Source organism: Sander lucioperca, chromosome 1 (assembly GCF_008315115.2).
Source record: "Sander lucioperca isolate FBNREF2018 chromosome 1, SLUC_FBN_1.2, whole genome shotgun sequence".
NCBI lineage: Eukaryota > Metazoa > Chordata > Actinopteri > Perciformes > Percidae > Sander > Sander lucioperca.
This window is the reverse complement of record NC_050173.1, coordinates 3,285,197-3,310,647: the sequence shown is the minus strand read 5'-3', so window position 1 is coordinate 3,310,647 and position 25,451 is coordinate 3,285,197. Positions and strand designations below refer to the sequence as shown.

Genomic DNA, 25,451 nt, shown 5'->3' with positions numbered 1-25,451 from the left:
TGTTTTGTTTCACTATATACAGTGTATATGGTTGAAATGACAATAAAACCCACTTGACTTGACTTGACTTGACTGCCCTCTGTAACCGGTAGGCGTGGCTTGGGAGTGGCCTCATTGCGAAGCGAAGCAAGTGCATTCTGGGAGTTGTTGTGTTTCATCCACATGAGCCAAAAATAATTTTTCTGGCTTTTCTCGGTCTAGAAGGCACCAACTTCTAAAAACAAAATCATATTTCTACTACATAAATGACCCAATTTAAATAAATTCCAGTGGTGAAATATCCCTTTAAAGGTGTCCCACTTTACCAATGGGGGCTGCCGGGGGAAGAAACATACACTATCCTCCAGCCTCATAAAATCAAACATGCTGTTCTGTTTTCTGCCAAAGGCACTCCCTCATCACTACATCACTATCTGTATGGAGTGAGAAGTCTGAAGGCAGTTTAGATGCTTGTGAAATCAGGGGTGGAGGAGAATCTCCTGGGTTCGCGGTGCAGTTGGGGTGAAATCTGGAGCCTCTGGAAAAACCCATCCCATCACTAGCTTTAGATGGGTAGGTCCGCTATCATACTTTTAAACCTTGGCAATAGTCTCTAGAAAAGAACATCTTATTTTGTTATTCTGAGGATGGTCTTGCTTGTGCTCTATTTGTCTGGGAATCTTAATGTTCATGTATTTATTTATTTTATCATTGTCCTTAACTTGAATTGAACTCATTGCCCGGCTCTCGTTTGTTGTTTCTGACATACTCCTGTACTCCTGTCTGCTGTTTGTGTGTTGAATTGAATTGCCCTTTGGGATAAATAAAGTAGTTTGAACTTGAATAATCACCAAACCCCATAATCCACTAGTGTTGGGGCCCCCCTGGCTAAAACAACATAATCCGCACATAGACTGGTCTCTGAACTAAACTTAGCACAAAAAGTAAGGACATTTGTATTTGGTAGATTATTTCTCTGTGGTAACAATGCTTTTTGGCAATACATCTTATACTGTTGGAAAGCCTGTTTAGTTCCCTTTCAAATGGTGCCCCATTTGTAAGGAACATGCATTTGTGGGATGAGCAGCAGTGCTGAGTATGTGGGTTGCGCCCATGAATAATTTGCCAAATCTTCTCTGCCACTGCCAAACAGGTTATTTTGCTGTTGCTATTGACAATTGTTTTGAGGCTTGTCATCATTGGAGGCAATCTCAATGCAGAGAGATAAAGAGATGAGATTCTGCAACCAGTGGCAATCCCATATCTCCACAGTCTGGGACCAAACTCTATCCTCCAAGATGACAATGCTCGCCCCCACAGGGTGGGGTTATAAGAGACTACCTCCAGAATGTGGGAGTGGAGAGGATGGAATGGCCTGCCAGCAGTCCCGACCTCAACCCCATTGAACACTTGTGGGATCAGCTTGGGCGTGCTGTTCGTGCCAGAGTGACCAACACAACCACCACGACTTGCGACAAATGCTGGTTGAAGAATGGGATGCCATCCCACAGCAGTGTGTTACCAGGCTGGTGACCAGCATGAGGAGGAGGTGCCAGGCTGTTGTGGCTGTATATGGTTCTTCCACACGCTATTGAGGCTCCTGTTTGTGAAATGAATAAATTGTTAAATTGCCAATATGTCTTGTTTCTTCAAACTTCAATCATCCAATCCACCAAACACCAAATGAGTCAATGGCAGAATAAGCTGTTTGGTATTGGCAGAGAAGATTTGGCAAATTTTTCATGGGCACAACCCACATACTCAGCGCTGCTGCTCATCCCACAAATGCATGTTCCTTACAAATGGGGCACCATTTGAAAGGGAACTAAACAGGCTTTCCAACAGTATAAGATTTATTGCCAAAAAGCATTGTTACCACAGAGAAATAATCTACCAAACACAAATTTCCTTACTTTTTGTGCTAAGTTTAGATTGTAGGCTGAAGCTCACTTTATCACTCCTTTTGTTTAAGATCAGCCTTTCCTCCTGCAGATGGAGCCCATACATCTCCCCCTACTGACTCCTATCCATCCGACCTGTCCCAATTACCTCCTGAGTACCATGAACTTCGTGAGGTATTAAGTAAAGATAGAGCCCTTTCCTTGCCCCCCCACCACCCCAATGACTGTGATTAATCTGCTGCCGGGGGCTCCGCTTCCCTCCAGTCGTTTAAACAATCTTTTGCAGCCGGAGAGGGAGGAAATGGAGAAATACATCTTTAAGTCTCTGGCAGCAGGGATCATTCGGCCGTCCTCCTCACCATTAGGGGCAGGCTTCTTTTTTGTCTCTAATAAAGAGAGCAAAGTTCTTCTAAACTGGACCTACGCAATGCCTAAAACCTGGTGTGAATTAAGGAGGGGGATGAGTGGAAGACAGCGTTCAACACCCCACTTGGACCATTTGAGTACCTGGTAATGCCTTTAGGTCTTACTAATGCTCCCGCTGTCTTCCAGGCTTTCATTAATGATTTTCTCTGTGATTTTTTTCACTGGTTTGTTTTCGTCTACTTAGACAATATTCAAATTTTTTCCCCAGTCAGTTGAGGTGCTCTCTCATGTGTTCCAGGTACTCATTCAGAACTGCAACAGTCTGCATTGTGGGTTTTGTTCTGTTGTGACTTAGATGATGATGAGGTCACAAAATATAGGTTTGCTCAGCAGCCAGCAGGTTGTAATGACTGGTTGGATAACAGTTGGTATTTGTGAGTCGTGAGGACCTGTGCCTAGCAGTCTGAAAAACATTTTAATGTTTCTTTTTCTCTCTGTCATTGTTCTGTATACTGTGTTCTTTCTGCAAAGGCAACATTTATACTTGCCACATAGATAATTGCAATCAGATCCAAAAATTGCACTCTGCTGCGAAACATTATATGCTTGTTTGTAATATCATTAGCACAATATCTTTTGTAAATCAGACCGTGGAACAGTGGAGATAGCAGTTGCAAGCGATGCGCACTTTATCATGTTATCAGCGGCCGCAATTCATTCTTTGTGTTTTCGCCCATGAGTGTATTTTGTTAGCATTCATTAGCAAAGTGAATGGACTCCTAGGCACTTTATAGCTAACCCATATTATGCTATTGGCTCCTGTTTATTGTTTTCAACATGGAATCCCTGAAGATTTATCCAATGTGCTACAAGTCGATGCTCAGAGTTCCCTGGACTACGCGGTACAGGCCGAGAGACTGTTAAAAGCTGCAGATTGGACTCAGAACTCTTAACCAAGGTACCACACATTTTGTTGTTATCTTTTTTTATGATTGACAATTTTTACTTTTTAAACAGCATACAAAACAAACACATCCCCTCCCCCCAAACACCCCCACTCGCCACCACTTACTCAGAGAAAAAATAAGACAAGATAACATAATAACCATAATATTCAATACAAAACAATAATATAACAAAATAAAAAAATAATAACAAAATAAACAACTGTAACACAAATAAACATATGTATATGTGATAAAACAATAAGCCCATAGTATACACCTCTCCACAGTACATGGCTTGTTAGGAGCTCTCCAGAATTCCAGAACTCTCTCAAATATTGCAAACCGTTTATTTGACATCTTTTTAAATGCTGCCACCCTAGCAATCTCACAAGCCCAGTCTTGAATTGACGGCACCCCTTCATTCTTCCATCCTTTTAAATAATCTGTCTGGCTATCATTAAACTAGTCTGGACCCAGCTTCTTATGTGTTTATCCATCCCTCTTAGGGTTGATCCATCTCCCAGAACAAATAATCTTGGGCTGAATGGAACCTGGGTCCCTGCAATCTGACATAGGTTATCATGTATCCCAGTCCAAAATTCCTGTATTACAGGATCACAAGTAATTGGCCGTCCTCTGTCTTACATTTCCAACAATTTAGTCTGTCTTCAATCCAAGTCTAAACAGTCTGGACAGTCTTACAGATTCTGTCCCATTCCTCATCATCCAGTGTAATATCCAGATCCCTTTCCCATGTCTTCTTGAGGGCTGACCAGGCTCCATCCCCCAGGTTCTGGTTCTCTAATAAGCATATTAGATTTTGTTGCTCTTTTGAGTAAGGCAGATAAATAGTTTTGGACTACCCTGCTCCTAAGCTTCGCATCAGGCCTGAAACAGAGGGTTTTCTTTATTTTAAAGTGCTCATATTATGCTTTTTGGCTTTTCCCCTTTCCTTTATTGTGTTATATATCTTTTTGTGCACGTTATAGGTTTACAAAGTGAAAAAGCCCAAAGTCCACCCCAAAGGGACTTACAAAAAAGAGAAAACACTGTTCACAAACTGCTCCAAACAACTCTATTGTAGTCCAGCCTTTACTTTTGTGACAAACGTGCGTCACTTTGTTACACACGTTATAATGCTTGCCTAGCTGCTAGCATGGCACTCTCTCATGCTCTGCAACTGACTAGCTAGCAGTACTTTGCATGTGCGACTCCCAACAAAGATGGTACAAAAGTGAGATGCCTCACTCTGTAGCTAAAACACACTAAGTTTCCATCCACTTGTCAATCGAATTATCCTAAGTTCAGTAAAAAAACTCATGCGAATAAAGCTGGTGAAAGTGTGTTTCCATCCAACGGCTTTAAAGCGAATAAAAACCTGTGCGTAATGACGTCACATGCTGTTTTGCGATCAAATTAGTATATCAAATTGATTTTAGACATTTTAAGGTGTTTCCATTCATTTTCACACTGAATCGCACAACATTCAAGCTAACTTTTGTGAACAAAGTTTTGCTAGACAAAATGGATCATGCCATCTACCAACAAATGATAAATATTGCACAAGTTGTAATAGTGCTTATGTGCCAGCTGATAGTGACATATCAAGCTATAATAAGAAAACAACGACGTTATCAACACATTGCTATGATGATGCAGATGCACGTAAATGCCCGATGACAACGGAGGCGGCCTGTGGTGTGGTAACGACAGCGCTCCAAACAGTTCTGGAAGATCGTGGTTCAGAGACACTTCACGGAAACCCTTTGGTTGAAGCATTTTCGGATGACCAAGACAACATTTGACCTGTTGTGTAATTTTTTTGGCCCTTTTCCCAGATGTCGTAAGCTATCGCCTATCTTCCAACCGAGAAGCGTATCGCCATTGTGCTCTACAAACTGGCTACATGCACAGAGTACAGAGTGGTAGGCGAAACATTTGGAGTCAGCAAAACCACCGTGCACCGGTGTGTTTACGCCGTGTGCAATGCCATACGAACGAGGATGATGCGACGGTATATATACCTACCTGGAATGGATGAGGCGCATGATATCTCGCTGCGTAACTCCAGAGCGCACCTTGTGCCACAGGTGTATGGCGCAATCCGTCCCGATTAGACCCCCTGCTGAAGGCTACAGGGATTTAGTCAATAGAAAGGGCTGGCCATCAATCGTACTACAGGCTGTGGTAGACGATCGTTAGAGACAAGGTAGACAAGGTACATTTGTGTCGGCACTCCCGGTAGTGCGTCTCCTTGTTCGTCCACTTCCATCTGTCTTTGTTGACACCCGCCATGTGTGCAAACAGAGCGGAAATACTGGGCGGAAATGAACTAAAACACACAGGGTGAAAAAAGGAGCTGCAGCATTGTGCAGTACAACAAATATATGGTGTTTTCCACAGATGTATACTAACGAAGTAGAACTACTTCACTACTGTACTTAAGTACTAAAAGGCTGTAGCTGTACTCTACTGGAATATTATTTTTTTCTCCTACTTCTACTTTTACTTCAGTACATATTTTCGATGAGTTTAATACTTTTACTCCGATACATTTTTTTATGTGCTGCATCGTTACTCGTTACTGTTGTGAATTCCTCACATTCCGGAGACTGTGTAGGTTACAGTGTGTGTAGTTACGGCTACGTTAGTTACGTACGAGATCGCGTCATGTTTCTTTTCGTGGTTGCCTGTTCAGAAGTCAAAGACGATGTAAGTTTGTACTCTTTCTATTTAGCTATTGTTGCAGCAGATTAAGCTATTTCTGAGTTGTTTCAGTCTGCAATGAGTACTGAATGTTAACCGTTTTATCCTGCGATGTGAAGCTGCTATTATCTGTATTTTGCTAGCTTACTAACTTTCCACTGTTCATCACACGTTACTAGCTAGTGTGTAATACGTTTTTTGAAGCTCTAATCGTTACTGTGCTGGAAAGGATGTTCATTTTACTTGCACAGTGTGATAATTGTACATTTTATTTCAGTATTTGTTAATAAGTGATTAATAACCCACTGTTATATCAGATAATAGTTATAACAGCTGTGACTAGGGCTGTCCCAAACGATTATTTTTTAAATGATTAATCTAGCGATTATTTTTTCGATTAGTCGACTAATCTAACGATTAATTTTTCAATTAGTGATTATTTTCCCATTGCTCAATTATTAACAATTTACAGAAAACAAATTTCAATAAGGTTCAAATCTCTATTTATTAAAATTGTTTAATACTGCACTGTTCAAGTAAAATGAATTTGTAGTGCAACCTGAAGCCAGATGTAGGCTATCAATCCAACAACAAAATAAAGTCACTTTCAGGAGGAATACAAAAATAAAAACTTAAAGTAAACAGAGCAAGTGCAAAAAGAGTAGCCTGTATTTGCTTTTTTTAACAGTAGGTAAAATAATGAATAAGCTCTTGTTTAACATCCAAGCTTTTCTCCCTTTAATTTAACTTTAATTATTTGTATCTAAAGGCTGGTTAAGCACTGAGAGGAGAAGTTGGACAGTTTTTTTTGTCTCATTCCAGTGATTGGCACATCTGGGTGATGGCGTCGGCTATGCGTTAGCAACATTGTTGTATGATGTATTTCCACTCACATACCCAACAACTGCTGAACAAAGCCGACACAAAGTCCTCGTCTTATCCTCCACACTCTCGCCTGTAGCCTACTACTGTAACTGACCCGAAGACCGATGTTTTCTCGGCGGGGATGGCACCAGGCGGGATGGCATGAGACGGGAGGCTCCAGGCTGCAGCCATACAGTCTCGAAATTTTCCCAAACTTGCGATCTTAAAGAGGCCGGCGGGGAACTCTTCACTCTCCACGACTCGCCATACTTGTCCTTTCGTGCTGCTATCTCTGACTCACTCACTGGACCGTTGACCTGACAAAAAACTGCATACAGGCGGAGGAGCTTGGTTAGCTTCAGAGCTGGGGGCTACAGATTAGGTGTCCCTAGAACCCGCGTATCTAACAGTAGTTCCGCATTACATTAGTTACACATTACATTAATTAATTTGCACGCAAGTTTTATTTATTTATTTTATTTAGTGACGCATCGACGCAAATTATTTGTGTCGATGCATTTACGTAATCAATGATGTAGACTATGTCGATGAATCGTCCCAGCCCTAGCTGTGACATTAATGTACCTTTTTTGGGTTCCAGCAATGTACAGCTTGTGACTACCTGTAATGCACCATCTTACTACCAAGTAAAAAGTTGAACTCCACCTGGTGACTCGTGCTCTCTGATAGGAGCCCTGGAGCAGCTAATACACATTATCTAACATTCACAGGGTTAAAATCCCAACAGTTACAAATATAAACTAGAACTGCAAGCAGTTATGACGGGGTCCAAGCCACCGATGCCAGTCGCCCCCGACGCCCCGGGGAGCGTGCGAAAGCGGAACCCAAAGCCTGGCGGTGGGGAGGCAAACGTCAGTAAATATCGAGAGGTGTGAGTCGCGAGATCTGCGGTACATTGCCATTGCAAATGTAGTGGTTAACAGTTCATCTCCATGCATATACAGACTACCTTTAACAATTCTCTACAATAAACAAACTTCTTAACCCCCCTGACCGCAGGGGACAGCAGAGAGAAATGACAGCGTGACTGAGAAGGAGCAGGGGAGGTGGTCAGGTTGTTGTAAATGGTGTCATAGGCGCCGATTTATGTTTTCCTCTGTGGGTGCTCACAGGCGCACGCCCTTTAAAAAAAAGTAGTCAAAAATGGTTTGCATTTCAGAACCTTAGGAAATGGACAGCGGCCAACGCGAACACACACGCCTATTAACTCGATAATTAAGCCGTGAAGTAGGTTTCATCTCAGGACAGCGCCACTTCTCACAGATACAGATAGCATTGGAGATGAAAAGTTTAACTGACACGTGGGAAATTAAGAATCAATGTCACCGACATAACCAATCACACTATGACAGATGCGCCACTTAGCACCAACTGCAATGTTTAATTTTAAATCAATGTAGCCTACTGGCAGTCTGGCACACGTGGGTGCTCAGTATTTTCCGTGGGTGCTCGAACTCCGGAGCACCCACAGTATCGGCGCCTATGAATGGTATTGATTTTTAATTGAAAAAGTGAGAGAAAAGAGTTGCATTTGTCCACTGTGAAGGTTGTAGAAACTTTGTCAGGTGGGTTAAGAAGTTTGTTTATTGTAGAAAACTAGGGGAGCACGCGAAAGCAAAAACCAAAATGCAACGGTAGGAGGTAAATATCAGTAAATATTGAGAAGTGTGAGCTGCAAGGTCTGTGGTACAATCCCATTGTAAATATGTCATTAACAGTGATTGAGTTAAAGTGCCAAAACATGTCTACGTTGATTATAGCGCCCCCTAATGTGTGATGTGTAATGTGGGAGTTAAGGGCAAAAAAACATTATAGCGCCACCTAGTGGTCCAAATGTGTAATTTTTGGTAGGTGTGGTCCATGACCCATTGTCTATCTACCCTGTAAATTTAAAGTTGTTCACATTAGTGTAAGTGGTGAATCTAGACTTGGGTCCCATAGGCCAAGCCCACTTTGACCCCTCAGTATCCCACTCTAGAGATGGCCTCAGGAGTGTCCCTAGATGGTACCCATCAAATTTTGTAAAAATCGGATGAGCCATTCATGAGATATAAACTTTTTGTACTTGTAGCGCCCCCTAGTGACCAATTTTCGTAAAACGCGTGGGGGACCTCCAGAGGGTCATATCAAACAAGAATCTAAAGTTTGGCGTTGATAGCATTTATTTTGGCTGAGATATGGCAAAGTTGGTGTTTTAATAGTTAGCTACACAAATTTGTTTGTGTGTAATATGCGCAATTTTTATCCTATAAAAATTATTTTCATTAACTTTTTGTCAGGTCGGTCTGGAGATGCTACCGTCCAAGTTTCGTGCAGATCGGTCGCACGGTCTAGGAGGAGATCGAAAAAGTAGGTTTTTGATAAATCGCGAATTTTCACGCATAAAAGTCTAGGCGGAAATAGGCGTGGCCTATATCACGAGATTCAGTTGGATCCAGGGAACACGTGGATATATGGTTTTTAAATGTCTGGTGTACGGTGTAGTTATAGGGACAAACACATTTTTTCTGCTATAGCACCACATAGTGGTGAAAGTGGGTCAATTTTTGCGCCTGAGGTCCTTGCTGAGTTTCGGACCAGTCCTGAAAAAGGCAACCCCCCACCATGTACGATTTAGGCTGTAGTCAGAGTTTTAGGCGGAGAAGAATAATGGAAAAAAAAAATCAGTAGAAAAACAATAGGGTTCCGCAGCTCCGCTGGAGATGTGAACCGCGTTGCTCTGCATTACGCGGTTCCCATGCCCCCTCGGGCTTGGACCTCTAAAAATGTTACAAATCATTCCTTGTACTGCTGCTACAGCCAAAGGAATTGTGAGTGTCCTTTAGGCTAAACATTTGAAATTATATTAAACAATATTAAAGCTGCAAGCAGCGTTGGACGGGCCCTCGCTCCTCTGCGTGCGTCGGAGTTACTGGTGGACGCTGCTCCTTGCAACCGTGCATTTGCAGTCAGACACTGCAAATCGTCACAAATGAAAACGGGAACTCTCTGTTGAGTTCAATGATACCTCACAAAATAGTATACCAAAAACAGTTCATTAGTTATTAAAGGGGGCGTGTCTTAAGCATATGGGGCAGGGCAAATCGTCACCAATGAAAAGGGATCTCTATGCTGAGTTCAATGATACCTCACACAAGACTGTACATCAAACGGGTCATTAGTTATGGAAAGGGGCGTGACTAACGCATAGGGTTGGGTCAAACATCACCAATCAAAAAGGCACTCTCTTCTGAGTTCAGTGATACCTCACACAAGACTCTACCTTAAACAATTCAAAAGCCATAAAGGGGGGCGTGGCTTGAGTACATGGGCGTGGTTAAAGTATAGGGGCCGGCTCAGTATTACAAGTAGACCACACATTCTAAGTTTCATGTAAATCGGATGATGTTTGTCATATAAGGCTGATTTCCTGTTGCCAGCAGGGGGCGCTATAACCAAAAGTCAATATTGGCCTGTATATGTCCTCAGGCCTGGACTCTTGTTGATTGTGGGAAATTTCAAGCAGATATGACAATGTACACTGTAGTTACAGCCACTTTCTCATTCATCGCTAAACACTCAAAATGGCTGCCACGCCCACACAGTTTGACGAAAAGTTTTCCTTTTAATAACTTTTCATCTTTAAGGTATTGAGATGGCACAGACCAAATTTGAAGTCCATCGGATGAAATCTCTAGGAGGAGTTTGTTAAAGTATAGCACCTTGACTTTTAGTACTACTTCCTGTTGCCATTAGGGGGCGCTATGACTTTGAGACAATATCTGCGTGTATATGTCGTCAAGGTAGGACTCTTATGAATCCTGAAATGTTTCGAGCCAATTGGACGATGTACACTCAAGTTACACCCACTTCCTGTTTTGATGGCGAAACACACAAAATGGCCGCCCCGCCAAGGCCATGCCCTATGACGAAAAGTTTTTCTTTTAATAACTTTTCATCTTTAACGTCTTAAGATGGCACAGACCAAATTTGATGAAATCTCTAGGAGGAGTTTGTTATACGACATGTAGAAATGGCCAAAATCACACTAATTTAGAACTTTCAATTCAAAATGGCGGACTTCCTGTTGCGTTAAGGGTATGGCTCCAATGACGTTTTTTGTACGTGCTGACATGCTACAAATGTATACCAAGTTTCGTTAAGTCTACGTTAAACGTACTGCAGGGGCTCAATTTGTTAAATTTTGTAGGGGGCGCTAGTGAGACATTTTTGTGCGCCTATGCCCGAACCCCTTAAAATACGTAAATCTTCACCAGACTTCATGCGACCGCCAATTTTGGTGAGTTTTTGAGTATGTTAAGCCCCTCAAAAAGGTTATTAATTTGCCGTAATAATAATTCCTTCAGTTTCAATAGGGCCTTCGCCGCTGTCAGCGCTTGGGCCCTAATGATATTCAAACCTTTGACTGGTTTCTACATAACACAATACTTTTACATTCAGTACATTTTAAAATAAACTACTTGCAATTCTTAAGTACAAAAAATGTTGAATACTTTAGTACTTCCACTTGCTTAAAGCAGCCATATTATGCTCATTTTCAGGTTCATAATTGTATTTTAAGGTTGTACCAGAATAGGTTTACATGGTTTAATTTTCAAAAAACACCATATTTTTGTTGTACTGCAGTGCTCTCTCTCACTGCTGCAGATCCTCTTTTCAGCTGGTCTCTGTTTTAGCTACAGAGTGAGACCTCTTTTCTTCTTCTTCTTCTGTACTATCTTTGATTACACTTGCACATGCCCAGTAGCTCAGATGTAGATCATGTCAGCTAGCTAGCTCCATAGACAGTAAAAGACAGGCTGTTTCTACAACTTCGGTCAGTTACAAGGCAGGATTAGCTGGGAGACTTCTAAATGAGGGCGCACATGTAAGTAGTTCTTTTGTAGATTATGTTGAACTTGTGTGTGTTGTAGCAGTGCTTTGCTATTGAGAACGAGGTAGCATGCTAGCGTTAGCATTAGCGTTAGCATGCTAACGAGCTAATGGTTGCGGTTAGCCTGCTCGTTTCGGCTTGTGACGTCACAAGCCGTGCCGATTTTGAACAGCTCACCCAGAGACTGAAAGCAGGACACGTTCAGAAACTGTATCTCACTCTAAACAGCATGGATGGATTTTTTTCAAAGTTTGTATGTGTGTGGAAGCACCAGAGACACAACATAACACCCCAAATCCCAGAAAAAGTGATTTTTTCATAATATGGGCACTTTAAAGGGATATTTCACTGTTGGAAAGATGAATATATCTTTAAATTGGGTCACTTATGTAGTAGAAATGTGATTTTTTTTTTTTTGAAATTGGTGGCTTCTAGGCCGAGAAAAGCCAGAAAATGTGTTTTTGGCTCATGTGGATGAAAGACACCAAATCCCAGAATGCACTTGCTTCGCTGCTTTAGCGTTTACTCCCAAGCCACGCTTACCGTTTACAGACAGACAGACAGTGAGACTCAACTCAAGTGTGTTTTATTGTCATTTCAACCATATACACAAAACAACGTTTCACCGTGGCTCAAGTGGTGTTACACATTTAAAATATATAAAAACGACATTATATAAAAACAACATACGAAACAGGCTACATTTAGTGCAAACACATTATAGGCTCCAGGTTCAGCTAACACATAGTGTAATGGGAAATTTTATTTTAACATTATAGTTTGATATCTTACAAGATACTCTTATATACTTTACAGGAGTTTCCTAATAATCTTTAGTTTTGTTATAGACTTACAGACTCCAAGAGAAGAAGCAACTGGCATCATAAAACCTTGAGTAGGTGAAGTTATTTTTTGTTTTTAGAACTCAGTCTCTCCTTTTTTGGCAGATAAGGGTGAAGAAGGGCCATAACATTTGCTCTGTGTCTCCTTCTGTCTCTTGCTTTAACAGGTGTTTAGGCTAAGTAGAGAGCAGGATCAGAGGGGAAAGGTTGTAAAGTCATTGTGACTGTTTATGGTGTTTTTTCATCTGCGTAGCTGCTAAACTTATCCTGGAGGGGGGTGGTTTAAGTGAGTTCTTACTATATAGATGTATGGTTTTCTAGCTGGGTCAGAAGGCCCTTTCAGATGTGCCATGAGTACTTGTGAAACTGTTTTCTCTGCATTTGCAAATTTAAATAAATACTCAAAGACCAAACTTTGGTTTAATCCTCAAATCGTCCTTATTTGTTTCATCTGGTGTTTTTGATACGCACTCCTGCTGCTTACAAGAAAAACTTCCACTACAATAGCTACTAGCATTAGCGCTTGGTGGGCTGTAAATACCGAGTATAAACACAGCCGTAAATTTGCATGGAATATAGAATGGTCGGCATTTAACAGTCACAAACTCCACCAGCAGTTAGCAGTTAGTTGGATACAAGCACCCCATTTCTGCACCAGGCAGTCCGTGTTAACACAGCCCATCTCCACTAGCTAGTCTTACTTGGCGACAGAGCAGCCGGCCTGGTAGCTGGATAGTCTGATACAGCAATGTTTCCACAACAACAAAAACACAGCAGTCTCTGAACTCGCGTTGGGTGTTTTGTTGAATTTGGATGTAGTGCAGTTTGTTGTCTAATGAATGGACACTTGCAAGCAGGATTGATGGAACAGGTGTTATACGTTGGGGAAACATATGACGAGCTGCATGTCCCCTGCCCTTTGCCATAATGTGCAACGTAACGCATGCGCTATGCCTTATGTGCGCGCACTCACATATCAAAAAATGCATTGAGGATGGCGACACCAAGTCCTCCCAGAGTTGTGCCTTTTGTCATTAGTTTTGCTTTCAATAACTCCGTGGCAGTAAGTGAACAGCTACATGCAAGGTGTGTGGCACCAAGATAAATGATGCCGGATCAACAACGTCGAACTTCATCAGGCATCTCAAAACGCACCCAAATAGGTCAGTCACTTGCTAATGTGAAAGAGACGTTACATTTAGCATATACACTCACCTAAAGGTTTATTAGGAACACCTGTAAGATTTCTCGTTAATGCAATTATCTAATCAACCAATCACATGGCAGCTGCTTCAATGCATTTAGGGGTGTCATCCAGGAATAGACAATCTCCTGAACTCCAAACTTAATGTCAGAATGGGAAAGAAAGGTGATCTAAGCAACTCTGAGCGTGGCATGGTTGTTGGTGCCAGATGGGCTGGTCTGAGTATTTCAAAATCTGCACAGTTACTGGGATTTTCACACACAACCATTTCTAGGGTTTACAAAGAATGGTCTGAAAAAGGAAAAACATCCAGTATGCTGCAGTCCTGGGGGGCGAAAATGCCTTGTTGATGCTAGAGGTCAGAGGAGAATGGGCCGACTGATTCCAGCTGATAGAAGATCAACTTTGACTCAAATAACCACTCGTTACAACTGAGGTATGCAGCAAAGCATTTGTGAAGCCACAACATGAACAACCTTGAGGCGGATGGGCTACACCAGCAGAAGACCCCACCGGGTACCACTCATCTCCACTGAAAATAGGAAAATGAGGCTACAATTTGCACAAGCTCACCAAGATTGGACAGTTGAAGACTGTAAAAATGTTGCCTGGTCTGATGAGTCTCGATTTCTGTTGAGAAATTCAGATGGTAGAGTCAGAATTTGGCGTGAACAGAATGAGAACATGGATCCGTCATGCTTTGTTACCACTGGGCAGGCTGGTGGTGGTGTAATCGTGTGGGGGGAGTTTTCTTGGCACACTTAAGGCCCCTTAGTACCAATTGGGCATCGATTACATTTCATATTTTATTTATTATTACTGTATATTTGTTTTTATTATATATGTTAAAAGTCTGGATAATATATGTTGTTTGTATATGTTGTTTGTATACCTGGAGTGGTAACAAAAATAATTTCCCCTGGGATTATTAAAGTATTTCTGATTCTGATTCTGATTCTGATTAAATGCCACAGCCTACCTGAGCATTGTTCTGACCATGTCCATCCCTTTATGACCACCATGTACCCATCCTCTGATGGCTACTTCCAGCAGGATAATGCACCATGTCACAAAGCTCGAATCATTTCAAATTGGTTTCTTGAACATGACAATGAGTTCACTGTACTAAAATGGCCCCCACAGTCACCAGATCTCAACCCAATAGAACATATTTGGGATGTGGTGGAATGGGAGCTTCGTGCCCTGGATGTGCATCCCACAAATCTCCATCAACTGCAAGATTCTGTCCTATCAATATGGGCCAACATTTCTAAAGAATGCTTCCAGGACCTTGTTGAATCAATGCCACGAAGAATTAAAGCAGTTCTGAAGGTGAAACGGGGTCAAACACGGTATTAGTAGGGTGTTCCTAATAATTCTTTAGGTGAGTGTATCATCACAGGTAACAAGCTAACCATCGCAAAGTGTTGTGCTAATGCTGGGAACAGGCAAATTGTATCTTTATAGTTAGTAGCTGCTGAGGCTCAGACATCCATGGCGCACAGGAGGCGGGACGCACGGATCCATCTCCCCAGAACAAATGCTGTGTCGGGTGGGCAAACTCATGTGATGCGTAATTGATCCCATGGATGATTTGTAGGATGTTAAGTGAACAAGGTGTACCTGGTCTACCAAACACTGGGCCATCTTGACTGTCTTACTTAATTACTTAATTCTGCACATATTTCTGTTACTGTAGTCCTATTTACTATTTCATTATTTCATCCATGCGTGGCGCAGCAGATCCGTGCGCACTGTCACCTGGCCTCACTAACCTCTCCTCCTCTGAGTCGGCTCTCCCTTGCGCTGGATTAGAAAATAAATGGCATTACATCAGTGAGTTCAAACTGCTTATTGTGCGTAATTTGGACTGACACTGAGATGCATGTTGTTCTGTAACTGGTGTGGCGCTGCCACTATTCTCTTGATTTCCACTTCGACATTAGACATTTTTTTGAGTGAAAGAGACGTTACATTTAGCATATATCGTCACAGGTAACAAGCTAACCATCGCAGTGTTGTGCTAATGCTGGGAGCAGGCAAATTGTATCTTTATAGTTGTATCCATACGATGTGACAGACTTAGGTTAATATTTCACCAGGTCCGAGGGCTAGAGGGATGTGTTAAGTAGACCCCATGAAGTTATCCTACAACTGATTTTGATACTGTAGTGTATGGATGGTAGCTACAGGACATGCTTTGAATTCATAAGATTTAACAATACAGTGTTAGGGATAGATCAGATGGCCAGAGATTTGACACTTGACTTGGACTCGTGGCAAAAGATTTGAGACTTGACTTGAACTTGCCCCTCAAAGACTTGAGACTTGACTTGGACTCGAGCTCAAAGACTGGAGACTCGACTTAGACTTCCAAAAAATGACTTGTGAACATCTCTGGTTGGGAGGTATACATTTCTTATCTAAACATCATAATAAATCTATAGCTGTTTGGGGCACTTTTACCTTGGTCCCCCAGATAGTCGCCTACCTTGCCTAATGGTAAATTCTGCTCTTGATGTTTAGTCCATGAATAATGCATACTTAATGCATAAGTAATGCTTGAAATCGAGTTTTTGGGTTGACGATGAAGTTAAAAGTTGAATTTAGCAAATTGGATTTGCTAAATTCAGTCATGTGCCAAGATTTAAAAAAACTTTGAACCCATCCCTTAATGGAAAATATATAACACACATAAATGCAGTAGTTTGTAATGTGTGGCCACAGTCTTTCTGAAAGGAAAATGTTTGTCATCACATACCTGTATAGTTTGTGGCATTACCTTGAAAGTTAGGCCTTATTCTTGCATCATAGCTGGCCATCAGACGGTTCAAGATGTTGGAGGTGGCGTTAGCTGGAACATCGGCCAAATCTTCTGGGGTCAATTGGCTGTTAAATGTGAATGAAAACAATTAACATCCAAATCTAAAATGCTATGTTTCTTCTTCCCAACAATGCTGGATACATATGAAATAGCAAAATCTGGGAAACAGAAAGGAGCCAGAAATAAATCATTATTTAACACCAACTGTCATGTTTAAATTAGGGCTGTCAGCATTAACGCGTTAATCGCGATGCGATTAAGGGCCTAATCGCATTAATCGCATGCCGCCATTTATTAACTTATTTTACACTTCACTCGGCTTTGTGTCGTGCCTAACAGGCTACTATTTTGACCCTTTGCCACACCTTTACTTATCATCAAGCTGCCATACTTCCTCGTAACACATCCTACTGCTGCAGGCATGATGGAGAAAGACAGCAGCAACACAATTCTGAATGGCGCTTTTTATTTTCCAAAACTCCCAGACAGCTCAGAGGTCGAAAGCCATACGCACATTGTGCAAAGCCGAATTAAAATATCACCGAAGCACGTCAAGCTTGAGCTACCACCTACGAGCTAAGCATAGTACATTTAACGTGACTGGAGAGTGCTATTAGTTGCCAACCTGTGGATGAAACCAAATCCCAAAAAAATACTACAGCTCTTGCGAAATGGGTGGCAACTAACTGCAGACCTGTCAGCATCGTAGAAGACTCGGGTCTTAAGGACGTATTACGTGTGGCATGTTCTGACCCGTCTTATACATTGCTGTCGAAGAGGACAGTAGTTTCACGCATACACAGCCTGTACGACACGGAGAAAGCAGCCCAACTGGAACTGCTGCAAAGTCCAAATGCTGTCTCATTAACCGGTGATCACTTGACGTCAGTGAGTAATCAAAATTATTTAGGAGTTACTGCACATTACTAAAAACAGTTCTGAAATGCAAAATAATAGAATTTCAATCATGTGATAAAACATGCCATTAATCGCGATTAACTATAGAAATTCAGCGATTAATCACGATTAAGAAAAAATGTATCGTTTGACAGCCCTAGTTTAAATGCATGTAACTGTAATTATAAAACCCCGTCACCTCTCAGTTCATGACTTTTTCTAAATGGTTTTAATAATCATCTAGTTAGTTATGGGGGGGTGTGGTATAAAAAGAAAATATGATTATTTAAACCTAAAACCGTAAACCGGTCATTTTTACCCTCCTTATATTAACTGCTGTATATTGCTGCGCTCAGCATGCACATCGCGATCTGTAGCCTAGCAGCGCTAATTGTTTACACGTTTTGACAAGGAGGCTGTAATCTCACAAGCTAGAGCAAAGTTTATATTCGTTAGTGTCAGCTCAACCATTACAGGATGGAACTGTCTACAACCGGGAGCACGCACTGGGAATGTCAGGCGGGGCAAACAGGGGACTCATGATGCAGGTCTCAGACATGCAGTAACATTCAAACAAAATGGATTTATTGTACACACTGGTACAAACAAAACAGTCAACAGTCTCCAAAAGCACTGACAGGCAGTAGACAAAAAGTAAATCTGGCGACAGTATCCAAAAAACACTAAACTCAGATTCAGGTCAAAAAACAGGCGCAAGATCAGAAACACTTACAAGCTCACAGGAAAAAAAGCTTGAACACTAAACTCGAAGGTATAAGACGAACTGGCAGAGAACAAAGAGCAAGGGAGTGAATATATACACGAGGGAGGAGGGGAGACAATTAGACACAGGTGCAGGACATTAGGGCTGGGAAGGTGATCACACAAGGCGGAAGGCAGACAAAGACCGGAAGGAAAGTGACACAAACACACAGTGAGTATCAAAATAAAACAGGAAGTGAGCAAAGTAAGATGAATGTGAAAGAAAACTGAAAACATGACCTAGGAGTGGGAGCTGGGCATGACAGTACCCCCTCCTCTAGGGCCGACTCCTAACGGCCAAGGCTTATTTGGGTGCTGCTTGTGAAACTCCCGAATGAGGTTAGGGTCCAGCATATTGCTGGCCGAAACCCATGATCTCTCCTCAGGTTCATATCCCTCCCAGTCGACCAGATATTGCCGGCCACGACCCTTCTCCCTACAGCCAGCAACTTTTTGACGGTGTAGGCCGGTATGATTCTCCATGCATAGTGGAAGGTCTTGGGTAGCCAGCCACACCCTCTAGCCCACTTGATAACATGGCGCCTCGGCACGATGTCGGTCAGCCATTCTCTTATAATGTGCCGAACTTCTCAACAAGATCTGGCGGGCACGGGTCCAAGTGCACCTACACCTGCAGACCAGAGCAGCTGATGGGACCTCCACCTCCCTCTCCAGCGCAGAAAACAAGGGAGGCTGGTAGCTATAGGCGCATTGGAAGGGGCTGAAGCCGGTGGATGCACAAGGTAGGGTGTTGTGGGTGTACTTGACCCAGACCAGGTGTTTGCTCCACGATGATGGATTACAGGAAACCAAACAGCGCAGCCCCTTCTCCAGCTCTTGATTAAGGCAAGTTAAAACGGAAACGGTTGAAAAAAAGTGCCCACCTGGCTCATCGGGAGTTTAATCTCTTAGCAGAGCGGAGATATGGTTATTGTAGTCCATCCAGACAAGGAACAGCAGCTCCACCCACTCCAGCCTGTGGCACCACTCCTCCAGGGCCAACTTAACAGCCAACAGCTCCTAATTTCTCTCTGCAGCCGACAACTTCCTGGAAAGAAAGGCACAGGGGTGTAATTTTCCATCCCTTGGGTCTCTCTTAGAGAGGATGGCCCCCACTCCCACATCTGAAGCATCCACCTTGACCAAAAACTGCTGCTGGGGATCAGGGATGATCAGGACTGGGGCTGTGGTAAAACACTCCTTCAGCTGAGTGAAGGCTTGGGTGGGTCCACTGGAACCTGAGCTTAGGAGAGGTAACAGCATGCAAAGGGGCAGCAACAGTACTGCAGCTTCTTAAGAATTTTCTGTAGAAGTCAGCACACCCAAATAAACGTTGAACTTGCTACCGGCTTGTGGGAGTTGGCCAATCCTTCACCGCTCGCACCTTCTCAGGGTCCATCTTCAACTCCTCCTCCGCCACCACGTAGCCAAGGAATGAAACAGTCAGGACGTGAAACTCACACATCTCAGCTTTGACAAACAGCCGGTTGTCGAGGAGCCACTGAAGTTGCAACACAAACACACGGTGAGTATCAAAATAAAACAGGAAGTGAGCAAAGTAAGATGAATGTGAAAGAAAACTGAAAACATGACCTAGGAGTGGGAGCTGGGCATGACAGGGAGAGTGCAGCCACAGAACATCTTGTGTGTATTTGGTCTGTAATGAAAGAGCCTAAAGCCTGGTAAACTGACTTTTAAATAGTTATTTTGTCATTATTTTTAAAAAATAGATGAAAATGAACAACTGTTTCAAGAGATGACATTTTTGCAAGTGCCAGCTGGTAAAAATGACCCTCTCGGTGGTTCTAGGTAGAAATGGAATGCTGGCGGTTCTAGTGTTAAATACCACAATTGCTTCCCAAAAAAAAGAGACTGTCACCGAAAATTGCCCACATAAGTTCTTTGTTCAAGCAGCAATTACAACCCATATTGCCATAGTAATTATGAGGGGAAGCAAAGCAGAAAGTACAGTGACAAAGTATAAGAAACTCTGCCAAAACTCTGCATATGGAGGAAAGTTGGGGTGTATGGACGGGTCAAATGAACACATGATTTTCACTCAGGAAATACATCTTGTCATGTAAGTAACTTAACAAATGTGCTGATTTTAACCTAAACCATAATCTTTTTCTAATAAAAAAATTGAGATTTAAGCTATTAGTAAACCAGCTTTAGGTTACATTCAGACCAAAGTGAGCAATTTGGCGATACACCACAGGGTTGTGTGGCGGTGGGAGTGTCACTTATATGGCCCATTTGTGTGACGTCTTGTTGTGTTATAAGTAAGTAGATATTTCACAATTGTTGTCAACTGACAACTGTCAGATCATTTATAGATATCGACATTCCCGACCGCACTTGAAGGCAGCTTCATTTTACGGAGAAAGAGAGAAAGAAAAGAAACAAAGTCCACTGTGCTTTGATGTTGCAGGTCGGTTGGAACGGTAGGCAAGCAGTAGTGACCGTAGTGACAGTAGAACCGATACCTTGTTACCAAGTTGATAACAAAATTCTGAAAATGTATCTGTCATGTATTGGATTAGATAGGTCACATGTCTGATAAACAGGAAGTAACGAGAGAGTAAAGATGGAATAGCCTGACAGCATGTGGTTGTAATAATTGTGTTCGGAAAATAAAGCAAGTAAACGAAGAAGCTCCATGTGGTGATTAAATTCAGAATGCACTATCTAATTCAGTATTAAGATAGGCACACAACAATGGCGACGAGGATGTCGGACTTTTGAAAAAAAATAAAAAGTGCAGCTAAGTAAACGTGAGTGAGCTAACGTTAAGCATGGAAAAGTTGGGACTTCAGCCATTCGCATGTTACACAGACCCCGCTACGCTAGGACCAAGATGGATGCGGTGGCTGACATTGTTTGAGTTATATGCGGATGGAAAAGGACTAATTATTAATGATGATACAACGGATGTCAAAAAACAGAGAAGATGGGCTCTACTTTTTCACCTTGCTGGACCAGATGTTCAGGATATATTTTCGACATTACCGCACACTGGAGAAGCATCAGACTACACAGCCGCTGTGGGATCATTGAATACATACTTCATTCCCAGAGTCAATCCAGCGTTTGCCTGCCAGATGTTTCACAAGTTGTGTCAGAAACAAGGTGAGGCTGTGCAACAATTTTCTACACGTCTTAGGCAGACGGCGAGAGGCTATGATTTTCGAGTTGATACAGATAACCAGATAAGGGATGCAATCCTGAGTAAATGTACATCAGACTATGTGTGCAGAAAATTACTAGAGGAAGGTCATGGACTGACACTGGCCCGCACGTTGGAACTGGCCTCAGTGTGAAAGAATTGAGGAGCAGATGGTGGCTATGTCTCTGAATGGACAACCAAAACTGTTCATCATGTCAAACAAAAAGGAGGAAAGTACATGAAAACGAGGAAAATTGAGAGGTAAAGATGACAACAAAACTGGAAAAAATGTTACAGATGTGGATACACTGATCACATGGGAAAAGATCCCAAATGCCCTGCATGTGGACAGACATGTCACAACTGTAATGGAAAAGACAATTTCTCCAAAATGTGCCACACAAAAGGATCAAAGAAACAAAATGTGAACAGTGTTGAGGTAGACCAAAAAGACTGCATTTATTGTAAAAGAGGATGAAATGTCAGAGACTTACCTTTTGTGTGGGGGGAGTAGTAAATGTGTACCCATATTCATTCAGCCAGTCACTGTCAGTTAAGGGGGCATTTAAGTGTGAAATCACAATCGGTAATAGGAATGATAAGGCAGAGTTCATTGTGATTAAAGGCAACAATGAACCACTCTTGGGGAAAAGAACAGCCATGAAGCTAGGTGTGTTGAAAATAGGTGATGTCAGCTGTTACAGACATCAAAAACACACTCCAGCAGCAATATCCAAATGTGTTCAAGGGAGTAGGAAAATGTAACATTAAGTAGATTAGCCTATACATCGACCCAAAGGTGAAACCTGTGGCACAGCCACTCAGATGTATACCATACAACGTCCGGGAGGCTGTAGAGAAAAAGATAAAAGAACTGATGGACATGGACATTGTAGAACTTGTCGAAGGCCCCACCACCTGGGTAAACCCAGTGGTGGTACTCCCAAAACCTGACAAGGATATCAGATTGTGTTTAGATATGAGAAGGGCTAATGATGCTATCGTGAGGGAACAGTACACTATTCCTACTGTGGATAAGATACTCCAAGGCATTTATGGCTCCGCTGTATTTAGCAAGCTAGACCGGAAATGGGCCGACATCCTTGTCAAGGAGGTTTTTATGATCCACAGTCTGCCCTGTGACATTGTTTCCGATCGTGGTCCTCAGTTCACCTCGGCTGTCTGGAAGGCTTTTTGCTTGGCCATTGGAGCCACGGTCAGCCTCGCATCTGGATTCCATCCCCAATCTAATGGTCAAGCTGAGAGGGCCAACCAGAAGATGGAGTCCACGCTTCGCTGCCTTGTCTCTTCCAATCCCACCTCCTGGTTCTCTCAGCTGCCATGGATGAATACGCCCATAACACACTTCCGACATCCGCCACTGGGATGCCCCCCTTTCAGTGCCTATACGGCTACCAACCTCCCCTGTTCCCGTCCCAGGAAAAGGATCTCTCAGTTCCCTCTGTCCAAGCTCACATTCGTCGTTGCCACCGGACCTGGCATCGTGCCAGGGAAGCCGTCGCCGTGTTCCGGCGCCCACTTATGCTGTTGGGGATATGGTCTGGTTGGCAACCCGAGATCTTCCTCTACGGACGGAGTCTAAGAAACTGTCTCCCAAGTTCATTGGTCCTTTCGCGGTGGATAAGATCATCAATCCTGCTGTGGTCCGCCTGAAACTACCTAAGACTCTCAAAGTCCATCCTGCTTTCCATGTCTCCTGCATTAAACCTGTTCTCCTCACTCCCTTGTCACCCCCTCCTCCTCATCCTCCTCAGATGATTGGAGGTGGTCCTGTCTACACTGTGCGCCGCATTATGGACTCCAGAAGGCGTGGTTGGGGATTCCAGTACCTGGTGGACTGGGAGGGCTATGGTCCTGAGGAGAGGTGCTGGATTCCTCGGCGTCAGATCCTTGACGATGACCTGCTTCATGACTTCTACCGCCTCCATCCTGGAGCTCCGGGTTGTCCGCCTGGTGGCGTCCGTTGGAGGGGGGGTACTGTCATGAATCCTGCCTCCTGAGTTCGTTTTCTGCCTGAGTTCCTGTTTTTCGCCTGTGAGTCTGTAGCTATGTTTCCATCCACACGTTTTTATCCGAATTAAGTGATATCGAATGAAAAATGCCTTATGGAAACAGTAAAATTCGATTGAATTTCATGAATATCGACTCAAATGAAATACGTTCGGTCTCATCGGATTTTATCTTGATCGATATACGGCTTATGCGATAAACGCTGATGGAAACGTTATTTGCCGAATAAATAATGAATTGCGATTAAGTTTTAGGTCATTTTATGGTTGCAACCCACCACAAAACAAAGAAGAAGAAGTTTTAGTTCATTTCCGCCCAGTATTTCCGCTCTGTTTGAACACATGGCGGGTGTCAACAAAGACAGATGGAAGTGGACGAACAAGGAGACGCACTACCGGGAGTGCCGACACAAATGTCCCTTATGATGCAACGATCGTCTACCACAGCCTGTAGTACGATTGATGGCCAGCCCTTTCTATTGACTAAATCCCTGTAGCCTTCAGCAGGGGGTCTAATCGGAACGTGAGTCCCGTCTATTGCGCCATACACCTGTGGCACAAGGTGCGCTCTGGAGTTATGCAGCGAGATATCATGTGTCTCATCCACTCCAGGTAGGTATATATATATACCTTCGCATCATCCTCGTTCGTATGGCATTGCACACGGCGTAAACACACCGGTGCATGGTGGTTTTGCTGACTCCAAACGTTTCGCCTACCACTCTGTACTCTAACATGTAGCCAGTTTGTAGAGCGCAATGGCAATACGCTTCTCGGTTGGAACCGGAGGGCGATAACTTGCGACATCTGGGAAAAGGGACGGGCCAAAAAAATTACACAACAGGTCAAATGTTGTCTTGGTCATCCGAAAATGCTTCAACCAAAGGGTTTCCGTGAAGTGTCTCTGAACCACGATCTCCCAGAACTGTTTGGAGTGCTGTCGTTCCCACACCACAGTCCGCCTCCGTTGTCGTCGGGCATTTACGTGCATCTGCATCATCACAGCAATGTGTTGATAGCGTCGTTGTTTTCTTATTATAGCTTGATATGTCACTATCAGCTGGCACATAAGCACTATTACAACTTGTGCAATATTGATCATTTGTTGGTAGATGGCATGATCCATTTTGTCTAGCAAAACTTTGTTCGCAAAAGTTAGCTTGAATGTTGTGCGATTCAGTACGAAAATGAATGGAAACACCTTAAGATGTCTAAAATCAATTCGATATACCAATTTGATCGCAAAACAGCATGTGACGTCATTACGCACAGGTTTTTATTCGCTTTAAAGCCGTTGGATGGAAACACACTTTCACCAGCTTTATTCGCATGTTTTTTTACCGAACTTCAGATAATTCGATTGACAAGTGGATGGAAACTTAGCTTGTGTTTTTCTTGGAGTTCCTGTACGCACCCTGTCTGGTTGCCTGGCGACGAAGCAAGGCAGGAGAATCTGCAACCACCCACACCTGTGTCTCATCTGCAATCTGCACACCTGGTCCTGATCATCACATCTCCACCATTTAAGCCGTGAACTGACATCCATTCCCTGCCGGATCGTTAGCCTTACCAGTATATTTGCGATCAGTTAGTTAGTTTGAGAAGTTTGTTCTGCTGTTTTGTGACTTTCTGCCTGTTGCTAATCTGTATCCTGTTCCTCTGTCTGCAGTTTTTTATTATATTTTTTTTATTATTTTATTTTCACACGTTTTCTATCAATTGTACATAGCACAACAGTGCTGCCATGTACATAAATACACAAATATACAGCACAATATATATTACCTACACAAACGTCTTCTACCCACTCCCCACCCTTCCCAATCCCCATGCATCCTCATAACCCATCCGTACAAGTATACATTTGGAGTAAAGTGAGCCTACATTTCGCCGTCCACAAACAAAAAGACAAGGTAGGGTATCCTACATACAGACAAAATGCTACATAAAGAAGCATAAGAAGAGAAAGAAAAGAAAAAAAAAAAAAAGAAAAATATTTTTTCAATATATAAAATGAAAAAGTTAAATAATAAAAAAAAAAAATAGATAATTAAATACAGGCAAGTCAT

At 42.6% G+C, this 25,451-nt stretch overlaps 1 protein-coding gene across 1 annotated transcript in view; it reads right to left on the bottom strand.

Moving 5' to 3' along the window:
* The window catches only part of LOC116056518 (glycine receptor subunit beta-like), a 136,129-nt gene that overhangs the window by 49,015 nt on the left and 61,663 nt on the right, over positions 1-25,451 (bottom strand). Inside the window, exon 3 of the mRNA XM_031308644.2 lies at positions 16,486-16,592. Coding sequence (XP_031164504.1) covers positions 16,486-16,592 — 107 coding nt within the window. The remainder of the gene's footprint in view (positions 1-16,485; positions 16,593-25,451) is intronic.